Source organism: Hyperoodon ampullatus, assembly GCF_949752795.1.
Source record: "Hyperoodon ampullatus genome assembly, chromosome: 8".
In the NCBI taxonomy this organism is placed as follows: Eukaryota; Metazoa; Chordata; class Mammalia; order Artiodactyla; family Ziphiidae; genus Hyperoodon; species Hyperoodon ampullatus.
Genome location: NC_136921.1, coordinates 36,182,707 through 36,195,523, shown reverse-complemented (window position 1 = coordinate 36,195,523; position 12,817 = coordinate 36,182,707). Strand labels below are relative to the sequence as shown.

At 37.6% G+C, this 12,817-nt stretch overlaps 1 protein-coding gene across 1 annotated transcript in view; it reads left to right on the top strand.

Annotated features, from left to right (window-relative positions):
* SPATS2L (spermatogenesis associated serine rich 2 like) overlaps positions 1-12,817 on the top strand; it is an 86,492-nt gene that overhangs the window by 41,210 nt on the left and 32,465 nt on the right. Inside the window, exons 5-6 of the mRNA XM_079709711.1 lie at positions 7,601-7,807; positions 9,158-9,293. Of these exons, the coding sequence (XP_079565837.1) occupies positions 7,601-7,807; positions 9,158-9,293 (343 nt within the window). The remainder of the gene's footprint in view (positions 1-7,600; positions 7,808-9,157; positions 9,294-12,817) is intronic.

The following is a 12,817-nucleotide window of genomic DNA, read 5'->3' as shown; positions in this document are numbered from 1 at the left end:
AAGCAGACCCATAGACAACCCAGATGTTGGAATCAGCAGATAAGGATTATAAATATGTTTTAAAATTTTACCAAAAAAAGGTGAAGAGAGGAGAATTTTAGGAGAGATAAAAAGAATAAAATGGAAATCCTAGAACTAAAAAGTACCATAACTGAATTTTTTTGAAAGTCATCAGATGCCTTTGGCAGCAGTTTGGACAATAAAGGCTAAAGGATCAGTGAACCTGAAGACATGTCAGAAGAAATCATCCAAACTGAAGAACAGGGACTTCCCTGGAGGTCCAGTGGTTAAGACTCCATGCGTCCACTGCATGGGGCATGGGTTCGATCCCTGGTCAGGGAACTAAGATTAATTAATTAATTAATTAAAAATAAAAATAAACAAACTGAAGAACAGAGAAAAAGATTAAAAGAAAAAACAAAACATCAACAAAAAGCAGAGCCTCGGTGACTTAAGGGACAGTATCAAGCAGTCTCACAGATATGCAATAGGAATCTCAAAAGAAAAAAAGAAGAGAATGGAGGGAGGGCGCTTATGAAGAAACAATGGCCACAGTTTTTACAAACTCAGCATAAAACAACAACCCACATATCCAAAAAGCTCAGCAAAATCCAAACAGAGTAAATGATAGAAAATCACATCAAAGCATATCCTAGTCAAACTGCTGAAAGTCAAAATTGAAGACAAAAATCTTAAAAGCAGCCAGGGGAAAAAAAGACACATTGCAAACAGGAAACAACAAAAAGAATAAAGGTTGACTTCTCATCAGAAACAATATGGGCCAGAAAACTCTAGAATGAAATCTGTAATGTAATGGGAATAACTGCCAATATGGAATTGTATATCTAGTGAAAATATCCTTCAGAAAGGACGGTAAAGCTAAGATAATTTCAGATAAACAAAAGCTGAAAGAATTCATCACCAGCAGACTTGCACTACAAAACAAGCTGAAAGATATTCTTTAGGCTGAAAGTAAATGATACCAGATTGAAATTTGGATCTGCTGGAAGAAATGAAAAATACTGAAAATGGTAAATATATGGATAAAAAGAAAAGTTTTTTTTCTCTTATTTAAAAAAAAAAAAAACTGACTGTGTAAAGCAAAAACAATAACAATGTATTGTGAGGTTTACAACAAATGTAGAGGTAAAATATATGACTATAAATATACAATTGACAGGAGTGGGTAAGTGGAATTATACTATTGTATGGTCGTTACGTTATACATGAGGCAGTATAATATTGATTCAAAAGACACTGTAATAAATTAATGATACATACTGTAATCCCTGGAACAGTCTCTAAAGACAAAGAATGAAGAGGTATCACAAAAAAAGATAAGACTAACTATTACTTGAAAACAAATTCACCTAAAAGAAATAAGGAAACAGATCAAAGAAATAAAGAATAGACACAGCTCAAAATGGTAAACATAACCCAATAATACCAAAAATTACATTAAATGGAGATGGACTAAAAACTCGAATTAAAAAGCAGAGATTGACAGCCTGGATAAAATAGCAAGACCCAACTATATGCTGATTACAAGAGATGCACTTTACATAGAAAGAGAGACAGGCCTAAAGTTAAAGGAGAAAGGAAAAGATGTACTATCCAAAAGGTAAGCATAATAAAGTTGGTGAAGCTATATTAACACCAAAGAAGATTTCAATACAAGGAATATTACCAGAGATAATTAGGATCTTTTCATAATAATAAATTGATCAATTCCTTAAGAAGACATAACAACCCTAACTTTACATGCACCTAACAACAAAGCTTCCAGACCCATGAAGCAGCAACTGATAGAACTAAAGAAAGAGACAAATCCACAATAATTATGGGTTTTATCACCATTTTCTTAGCAACTGATAGAGCAAGTATATTAAAAATCAGTAAGAGTGTAAAAGATTTGAAAAATATTATCAACCAACTTGACCTAATTGACATTTGTAGTACACTACACCCAACGACTTCAAGAGCACATGGCATTTTCACCAAAATAGACCAATCACTGGACCATAAAATAAGTTTCAAAACAAAATTTAAGTTTTGAAATCTTTAGAGTATGCTCTTTGACCAAAAATAGAAGTAAATTAACAATTAATAGGAATAAGATATCTAGAAAATTTCCAAAAATTCAGAAGTTAATCAGCCTTCTAAATAATTCATTGGTCAGGAATTCCCTGGCGGTCCATTGCTTAGGACTCCTGCTTTCATTGCTGAGGGCCCAGGTTCAATCCCTGGTCAGGGAACTAAGATCCCGCAAGCTACATGGTGCGGCCAAAATAAAAATAAATAAATAAATAAATAATCCATTGGTCAAAGAAAAAATTTCACACACAAGAGATACTAGAAAATATTTTGAACTACATCATAATGAAAATACAATAACCCAATTACCAATATCGGTAATGAAATTGACCCTGACCCCTCATTCATTTAAAGACTAACAACAAACAGGATATTATAAGCAACTTTATGCCAAAAAGTGAAATGGCTGAATTTCTTAAAAAATACGAATTACTAAAATGTACATAAGAAATAGAAAACTTGAATAGCCCAAAACCTATCAAAGCAATTGGTAATTAGAATTCCAGGCCCAGATTGCTTCACCAGTGAACGCTTAAAAACATTTTAGAAAGAAATAATAGCAATCTTAAACATATTTTTATTTTCTGAAATAGTTTAGAAATAGAAGGAGGGGAGCACTTTTCAACTCTTTTAATGAGGCCAGCATAACCTTATCAAAACCTGACAAAAATCATTACAAGAAAAATTTAGGAACCATATTGCTCATGATTAAAAGAGCAAAATCCTCCACAAAATATTAGCAAACTGAAGTAAGCAATATTTAAACCCAAGGTAATACACCATGACCAGGGTACTTTTTTCCAGGAATGCAACATTGATTTAGCATTTAAAAACCAATCAATGTAATTTACTGCATTAACAAAATCAAAGAGAACAACAGCATGATCATCTCAAATCACTTGACAAAATAAAAACTCCCAGAATATAAGAGAATTTACTGATAAACATATGAAAAATATACTATACAGCTAATATAATACTTGATAATAAAATATTCAATGTAGTTTTCCTAAGATCAAGAACAATGCAAGAATGATTATTCTACATTGTACTAGGGTTCCTAACCAGTCCAATAAGGCAAGGAAAGATTGGAAAGGAAGAAATTAAACTTCATTTACAGATGTCATTATTGCCCATGGAGAAAATTTTAAGAAAGCTACAAAACAAAACAAAACAAAAAACTAATAAGGAAAGTAGCAAGGTGTTTTAGGTACAAGCTCAAATATATAAAAAGTTAATTTGTATTTCTGCATTCTAGCAACCAGCAGTTGGGAAATGAAATTTAAAAAAAATTATATACAGTGACATTTTGCATGTCATCTAAAATACCTAGGAATAAATTTAACTAAAGATGCACAAGACACTAAAAACTATAAAACAATGCTGAGACAAATTAAAGAAAACCTTAAAAAATGGGAAGATATATCATGTTCAGTGATCAAAAGATGCAAGATTGTTAAGGTACCAGTTATCTCTAAATTGATTTATAGACTCAATGCAAACCAGTCAAAATCTCATCAGAATTTTTTTGTAGAAATACACATATTGAAATGCAAAGGGCCTAAGATTTGGAAACAGTCTTGAAAAAGAAGAGCAAAGTTGGAGGACATTCATTACCTGATATTAAGACTCATTATATAGTAGTTAGTAAATAAGGTAGTGTGGTATCAGAGTGAGGAGAAACAGTTAGATTAGTGGAGTAGAATAGAGTTCAGAAATAGAATACCATATATACAGTCAATTGATTTTCAACAAAGGTGCCAAGACAGTACAGTGGGGAAAGGTCAACTCAGATTTATCATGCTGGAGTCTTACATTACTTTTTCAATTTTATATACTAGTTGTTAATGGCAGAGAGACTATGTCCCATTTAACTCCTGTGAATTAGCCAAGGCAAGCACATAGTGAGTGGGCACTCCATACAGGTCTGTTGAGTTAAATTGAATCAGAAACCAGAGCCATACTCAAGAAGTTATATAAATATTGGGATTTGATAAGTATTTTTAATAAAAGGAAGGCTTAGGTAATAGATTCAAAAACACATAAGCTTCTAGGAGCAATTTTTTAGATACATGGACAAGGATTAAATTAAAATATATATAATTTTTATTGAAGTCTGGGCAGATTGGGTGTTTCCAGAGAGAATTTTTCTTTCCAAGGTGTAGCTACTTTGGTTCAAGTATTTGATGACTATAGGATAAAGACACAACCAGAGACTCATATCAAACTAGGCTCCCTATAATTGGAAAGGCCCCAGGCATGCACAGTACCAAAGTAATGCTGATTCAATCATTCAGGCATCCATTCAGTATTCATCATGTACTCACAAGGCACCAAGCATGTAATGATGAACAAGATAATACATCACTGTCTCCACTTTTCTCATGTAGAAATTGCAGAGGATATTTTAAGTTTGCATTAAAATCAATACTCTCTTAGTCTAGAGAGACCAGCAATCTCGTGCTTCTTTTGGTGTATATTAGTGCTTTTCAATAGAAATGTAATGTGAGCTATATATGTAATTTAAAATTTTCTAGTAGACACATTAAAAAAAAGAAGCTGGTGAATTAAATTGAGTAATATATCTTACCTAACAACATACCCAGAATCATTTTGACATGTGATCAATATTTTTTTAATTATCAAAGGAATATTTTTAACTCTTCTTTTTTTTTTTTGTACTGAGTCTTCAAATTTCAGTGTGTAATTTACACTTACAGCCAACTTGATTCAGACAAGCCATATTTCGAGTGTTCAATAGCCACATGTGGCTAGGGGCTACCTTAATGGACAGTGATATGAAACAACTCCAAGTCAACTATAGTCTATTGAAGTTTACAAGTGGATTCCAGAAAGGTAGAAGACTGATGGTGCTTCTAGCCCATAATGTTAGAGGAAAATCACTGTATCCAGGAAAGAACTCTTGTTATTCTGTTGCTAGAAATATCTGGATTTGTGGTCAAGATGAACCTACTTCTATTATGATTCTATAACTCTCCACCAATTTTCATCTGAAAGAGTCCTAGAGTTTTACTATATCTGGAGACAGATCTGTACAGCAGGTGTGAAGATATATCCAAGTAGTCTTTGAGAATTCAGATCTTTCCAGCATTCAATGACCTCACTAATGAGACAGCTTTTCAGGACCTGAAAAGATACTACTACTCAAATTTCTCAATAAATAGTTTTTGGATGAATGATGAAATGAACCAGTAGCCCACATATCAGTTCTCTGATACACGAACAAAATATTTTCAGCTCTAGGTTAATGAGCCCAAGCTCATTTGCATGCTTGTCTTCATTTAAAATGTTTTGCATTCAACAGAATAATATTTTCCTCTGTTCTAAGGTCTTTATTTCCACTAGGCTATAATAGAAATCCCCTTATTTTCAAGAATAACAGTAATTTACTATACTATGTACAATGAGCTGTATTTTAGATTCTCAATTTATAATATTTCATCAAGCCTGAATCTCAGCTATGATTTAGAGAGGGAGTGAGGTGGAACCAGCCTATACTTAATTACTTTTAACAAAACATTTATAGATTCATCAAAAAATTAGTTTTTCGAGACTTCCCTGATGGTCCAGTGGTTAAGACTGCACGCTTCCACTGCAGCTTCAATCCCTGGTCAGGGAACTAAGATCCCACATGCCACGGGGCATGGCCCCCACCCCCCAAAAAAAATTAGTTTTTCATCTTTCACAATAGAGTTTCTCCTGGTGGGTGGTACTACCTAGGTACCACCCATCTCCATCCCAACAGAAATACCTAGGAAGTTGAATCCTGGATCTACTTCTGAATCGAAATCTCTGGAGGTGGTGTTGGGGAATTTGCATTTGCAGTAAGTACTAGGGGAAAAACTCATGCACACTAAAGTTTGACAACTACTGCTCTACAGGGAAGTTCCAAACTTTATTATAACTAAAGATAAAATTGTATACTACCATTTAAATCTGTTTTATTACTGGAGGAAATGATGTTTTCAGTACTTATTTACTTTGTTCACCACCTGGGCTGAACATTTCATTGGATGCTATAATTTCCCTTTAAGTAAAATTTAAAGGGCACTCAGTATTCAGCCCATAAAAACGTATGCTGTGCCTTTTTGATATATAGGTAGTAAATGATGGATTCAACTAAAGTCAAATTTACCCATCATAAATGGGCAAATGTCTAAAATCAAATTGACGAGGACCAGATCGTATTCTTTTGTACCTTCCAAGTGTAGTCTCTGTAATGTTTGTGACAGTGTCAGGAAAGGTATTTTTTGCTTCTTGTTTTTTTCCTGTGAAATCATTTGAAGAGTACTTTAATTCAGTCACAATTCTACAGATAGCTATTGACCTAGACACAAGTACTGGAGCTTCAAAAACGAATATGATTTTAGCACCTGCCTTCAAGTGCGTCATAGCCTCTGCAAGGAAGGGACAGACATGGAAACCCTGTGTTAGAGTATAATGCACGAAGTTTTTACAAGGCACCACGGAGTAGAGAGAAGTGAGGCAGGGTGACTGTCTGAAAGGGGGCTGGGTGTCGCAGAGATGATGTTGTGCTCTGTTTGGGTATAAGCTGCAGTTGGCCAGAGAAGTGCAGTCATTCCTACAGGGTCACCCAGACATTGGGAAGATCAGAATGTGCCAAACCTGCCCTCTTTCCACTACCCCCAGCTTTCTCTAAGAACCTGACCTGCAAAAGCATGCCGGCTTGCCCTTTTCTCACACCCAAAGCTCTCTCTGGTTGTGAGTAAGATGTTAATGGTGATACATTTCCTTTTCAGGCCACTAAGGTGCCATTTAATTCACTCCAGCAATAACTAAATCGGAACCTACCTTTAAAAGACGCTGAAAGCAATGCGCTGCTTAATTTATTGCCACATCTGTTAAAGCTCCAGAGAGAATCTGACTCCCTAGATTTTAAATATATTTGAGTTACTGTGATGATGTTTCCTGATTTAATCCTTCCATAAATTAGATGAAATGATCATAGAACCTGTTGTCACTGCATCCTTGCCCTATCTCCAGTCACTCTTCTGCCTTCATTAATTCTGAATAAAATACCACAAGACATTGATGTAGCACTTGGAGATGGGAGGGCTATGTTTTTATAGCCTCAATATGAAATCATACTTAAAGACGCCTAAGCCTTTACTGAATGGGGGAAAACAAACTGTTCACCTCATGTAAGGCTCCTAATGACCTTCCTGGGTGGTTATGGGTGAGGAAACTAAGGCTCAGAGATAAGTGGCTCGCCTGGGGTTCACTCTGCAAGTAATTACTGGAGCCAAAACACCCACCCAGGTCTTGTAACTCCAAGTACAAGGTTCTTTCCAGTATACCCTTTCATCTCCTGGGGCATCTATTAAAACAGTTTCTTGACTGTTTGCAGTGAAGGGCACTATTGCCAACATGTAAACAAAAACAAAAATCGCGGCATCCCCCATCACTTTATCATCAGTGTTTTTAGTTTATCACTTCACAGTCATTATTTGGTGTTTTCTTACAGAAGGCAACAGACCACTGCAACAGAAACTATCCTTAGATGGGAACCCCAAACCTATACATGGAACACCAGAGGGGTCAGATGGCCTACACTGGTCAGCTGAGCAGCCTTGTAACCCAAGCAAGCCTAAGGCAAAAACTTCTCCTGTTAAGTCCAATGCCCCTGCAGCTCATCTTGAAATAAAGCCAGATGAGTTGGCAAAGAAAAGAGGTAAAGTGATTTCTTTTGCACAAATGATTCAACATATTTTGTACACACAGAGGAGTACCCGAATGACAGAACTTTCCAAAAGATGCTGCTTAGTGAAGAGAGATACACATGAAACTGCATTTCTTTCTGTGAGCCACATAGATTGAAAGCCAGATGTGATTCCCTCACTGTTAATTAAAGGTCTTGAATGTTTAAGTGGAATTATATCCCCTTTTCCTGCCCCTCTGTGGCCGTTCTTCTCTTTGTAGGCATGGAGAAATTTGCACCACAAATACTTTCTCCCCTTACATCCTATAAAGCAAATGTTAATGCAGGAGCTCTTTTAGCAATGTGAAGGCTGAATGTTTCCCCAATATGTGAGTTTGTAAGTGCTGAACTTGCACTGAATGAAGATGAGTTTAGAGGCTGCTGTGTCTTCTTCTGATCTGACCTTCCTCACGTAAATTCAGTTCTGTGTTAGGACTTGCAGACAATATACACTGAAAGAGAGTTTTATATTTGACACATTATATTTTTATCACTTTTTGAGCTTTGATATACTTTACACATAACTGGTATTAAAAATGAAAGGGGCTAAATCACTTCCTTTCTGATTGCCAGAAGATTAAATAATACTCTTCTCATTCAGCCTCAGTTGCATCTGATTTCCTTGGCTTGGGTTTGATTATACCTTCTCGCTTTTCTTGAGAGAGATTTCTTTCTTCTAAGAAACATGCCCTTGTTGGGATAAGTACAATTTGCCTGTTTGCTCTGCACTGTCTGTAAACCCTAGTGACAGTTTCAGGAAATCAGGCAAGATTGGCACCCACAGGGCTGCTTTAAGTGCTGCTGCTATAATTACAGGCCTGGCTCAGGACTGATGGGGCCAGAGCCAGGTACCTGGCAGCGATGCTCTGTCCTCTCTCTAGCCCATTTGTACCTCTCCCAACCTCTCTGTCATTTTCCTCTTCCAAAAGCCCTGCTGGCTTTAAACTACGCAGAGTGGTGTCTATCGAGAGAGCCAGCAGCACAAATGGTCTTTAGACATATCAGATTCTAAGAAACTACAGTTTGCAATAGAACATAATGATCAGAGCCTTTTTCCAGAGGGCAGAGGAGACACATGTGCCCCAAATGGCCCATCCAGAGAGCCCACTGGTGAGATCCCAGCTGTCCCAGGGCCACACAACCACCCAGTCTGGGTTATAAACATCCTCTTAAAGGAACTTTTTTTTCCATTGAAAAACAAGAGACATCTCTCTCTTTTTATTGGAAGGGGGTGAGTTAGTTGCTTTTGTTGTTGTTGTTTAGCTCAAAAATAAAAAAATAAAGTGCTCGCTTTAACATGCTTTCTCTTGACATTAATTTTAGGCCCAAATATTGAGAAATCGGTGAAGGATTTGCAACGCTGCACTGTGTCTCTAACTAGATATCGCGTCATGATCAAGGAGGAAGTGGATAGTTCAGTGAAGAAGATCAAAGCTGCCTTTGCTGAATTACACAACTGGTGAGTAATTTGACTTAGAAACTATAAATTTATGGCACTTCAGCTATTCCTATAGGTAAAGACATCAGATGGAAAATGTTGTTTATTTAATCCATAAACATCACAGAACAACACTTCAGCAGATTTTCTTAAGCCCTGCAGACAGATGCATATATCTTGAGAATAAAAAAGAAGAGAAAATGTTGGAATAAAGAGAAACCTGATAGACATAATTCATTGGAGGTTGAAGTTGGCCCAAAAGTATATGAATGATGTAGAACACAACCTCAACAAAGAACAAAACATCAAAAATGATATTTTTGACAGATCTTTGGAAGGTTAACATCATGAATGCTACTCAGAAGAAAATACTTTCCAGCCTGATATCATCATAAAATAAGAAAAACTCCCTTAACAAAACTGAGAAACATCTTATGTAAGCTTAGTGATAGAACCCCATTCTTGGGTATCTTTAAGACTGGAATTAAGAAATGGTACACCAGTGTGGTTTTGGTCCTGCCCTGCCCTGCTCTGCAACAGATTTTGATGGAAGACATTTCTTTCAGCCCTATGCTTTTGCTCATGTCCACAACTGGAATGAAATACCTCTTAGTAAAAAGTTTAAGTTATTATCAGCAGAAAAGTGTTACCAGTGTATCCATCAGGACGCTTTCACTTTCAAGTGACAGAAACTCAAGTCACACTAGTTAATGAGAAAAGAGGATTTATTGACTGATGTACATGAAAATTCCAGGAGATTCCTTTAGGCAAATTTGGTTCTAAGCCCAATATGTTATCAGGATTCAATTTTTCTGTCTCTGCCTCCTTTCCTCTTTCAATGTCTCCCACAATCTCCTGGTTCTGCTTATTCTTGGCTTCATTCTTAGGTACTGTCTCCATGTAGCAGCCAAGATGACACGCTGGCAGCTCCAAGCTTACATAATCTTTAGCCCCTGTGATCTGAGAGAGGGCTTCATTTCCAGTAGTTCCAACAAAAAGTCCAAAAGGCCTGATTCCCATTGGCCGGGTTGGGTCATGTATCTGTCAATAAACCTGTCCCTGTGGCTAGAGGGACAGAGTTTTCCCACTAGCCAGGCCGGAGTCATGTGCCTACCACAGAGTTAGTGGTGGGGGGAGCCCCACCTGAACTCCATGAAGTGAGACTTGAAGAGCCATGGTTCCCGGAAGGAAACATGGTGTTAAAGAAGAAAATATAGAACAAAGAAAACACATGTCCGCAATGCCCAGGCTCACATAACATGTTCCCTATATTGGCGTCCTGTGATTCTAGAATTTGATCACATCTTCCGCATATTCTTCCCATTCTAAGTCGTTTCCTTGACACTGATGTGCTTTTTTGCTAATTGTAGAGTTGCGTAAAACTAAGGATTACGCCGAGCGCTAACCTAATCTAAAAATTCTTGAACTTTAAACCATCTGCTACATATAATGTGAGATTGCAAGAGTGCATAGACACCAGGGACTTGAAAGAAAGCCTCTCCTTCAGTTATTCAGTGAGGAATCATTTACCCTCCACCCCGTCACACCGTCTCAACCTTCGTGGAACCCTTCTCTGTTTGATCAGATTATAATCTCACTAATTGTTCAAAGCAAACTCCGAGAATACGTTTGAAAGTACTTGGAGAAGGTAAACATGCTATACAAATAAAAGGTGTTATTATTATCATCATCATCCTTGGTTTTTAAATTTTACAGTTATATGACTTTTACAGTTTATCCTTAAGCTACCCTAATATATAAAAGCACACTCAACATCCAGGCCTGTTCTCGAGAGCCGGAGTCAGCCCACTTCACCTGTACAGGGCCAGCTAGTAAAAATCTTGAGCTTTACGGGTGGTGAGGTCTGAGTGCGCCTACTCAGGCCTGCTGTGGTGGCGTGGAAGCAGCCAGAGATCATGCAGAGAGGCAGTGGGTCATCTCTGGCTCATGGGGGTCGTAGTTTGCCAGCCTCTGTCTGGAGGCATTAGTGAGCTGCTCACAGAAGACCACTCTGTCTTGTCCTTTTGTGTGGCGTTTTAGAATAAACTCTTCCTCTGAGGCCTCTGTATGATACCTTCCAACTGAGTGACTCACGCACTAATTGACAAAGTGTAGCAATGACCCCAAATTACCTCTCTCCTCCAGCTGCTCTGAATACTTCTCTTTTTTATTTTATTTTATTTCCTTAGTAAAATGAACATCACATGGCTCACGAGACTCTTGAGATTTAGAACAGAGCCTCTCAGTGCTTAACTCCTCAAGAGGTGGAAGTGTGAGGCCGGGAAGGTCAGCGCCCAGGGAAGTTGTGTATCTTGTCTCTGCTTGTAATTCATTTTGTGTTTTAAACTGATGGGAAGGATCACTTCTGAATGAGCCCTGCCAAGCAGTACGGCTATTTAAAAGTCACCTACTTGACAGAATGGAACTTTTCCTCCAAACTGAAGAAGAAAAACTTTAGATCAACTATTTTCTATTGCTGCAAAATGAGAAAACACCACCACTTGTTTTCTGACCTAACCCTTCATTAAAATGATCTCAAAATAATTACATAAATGCTAACTTAAAAATAAAACCACTTTTATCAACCACTTACATGCATTTATGCCAGAGGGAAAAACTTTGCCTCTGTTCCAATTAAGCCTGCAGCCCAGGCAACGGCGTGATGTGCTTGAATTAAGCCTCTTTCTAATTTTCTGAGGAGCAAAGGATGGATTTTAGGGGTTGTGGGGCTCTTGAGAAACAGCGGGTCACGGAATCGAAGGAGGCAGCTTACATGCTTAAAAAATGAAGCTTTCCTAGTGGTGGTGAAATCACAAACTCTAGGCACCAGAGAGAATTTTGAATATAGCCCTATTCATTTAATAGAATGGAAACCTCAGGATAACATCGTAAAGTATATCCAGATTTGGAGGATGTGGAGTCCTCTGGAGATTTCCAGAAAGAGTGCTGGTTCTGAGGCAGATGTTGACTCATCTGGTGCACAGGCGACAGGGAGGTGGCATACATCCCCCTGCAGGTTCTGTTCCCTTTCCTCGGGGCCATCCCATTCTCTCATCTAAGCACTCAATAGGCGGTGCATGTAGTTTAGAAATATAGACACCCTTGGTAAAAGAATTCTCCACATTCACTTTGCTACCAAAGCACCAACTTCAGGAGGTGAATCCTGTGTGACTAAATTCCCCCCAGATCTCACTGGAATTCATGGGAATGGTGATTGTGTGAGGTTGGGAGAAAGCCCTTGTTTGCATATGCTCAGTACTGAGTGAGCGGATATCTGAGTGAAATGAAGGAAATGCTTGTCCTTCCCATCTGGCTGTGAAGAATATTTTGCTCAGTATGTTACTGAAGAAAACCATTAAGTAGCTAAATTATAATATCAGAGTTGGCACTTAACCAGGACACAGTTACACAGGGCCAAATAACCATTACATGACTCCTTCTCATTTTTCCAGAAAGAACTGGGGATTTAAGAGGGGAACAAAGATGACACAATGCCCTCACAGTATGTCTTCACAGAAAATAAATTTTGCAACATGAGCGTCTAT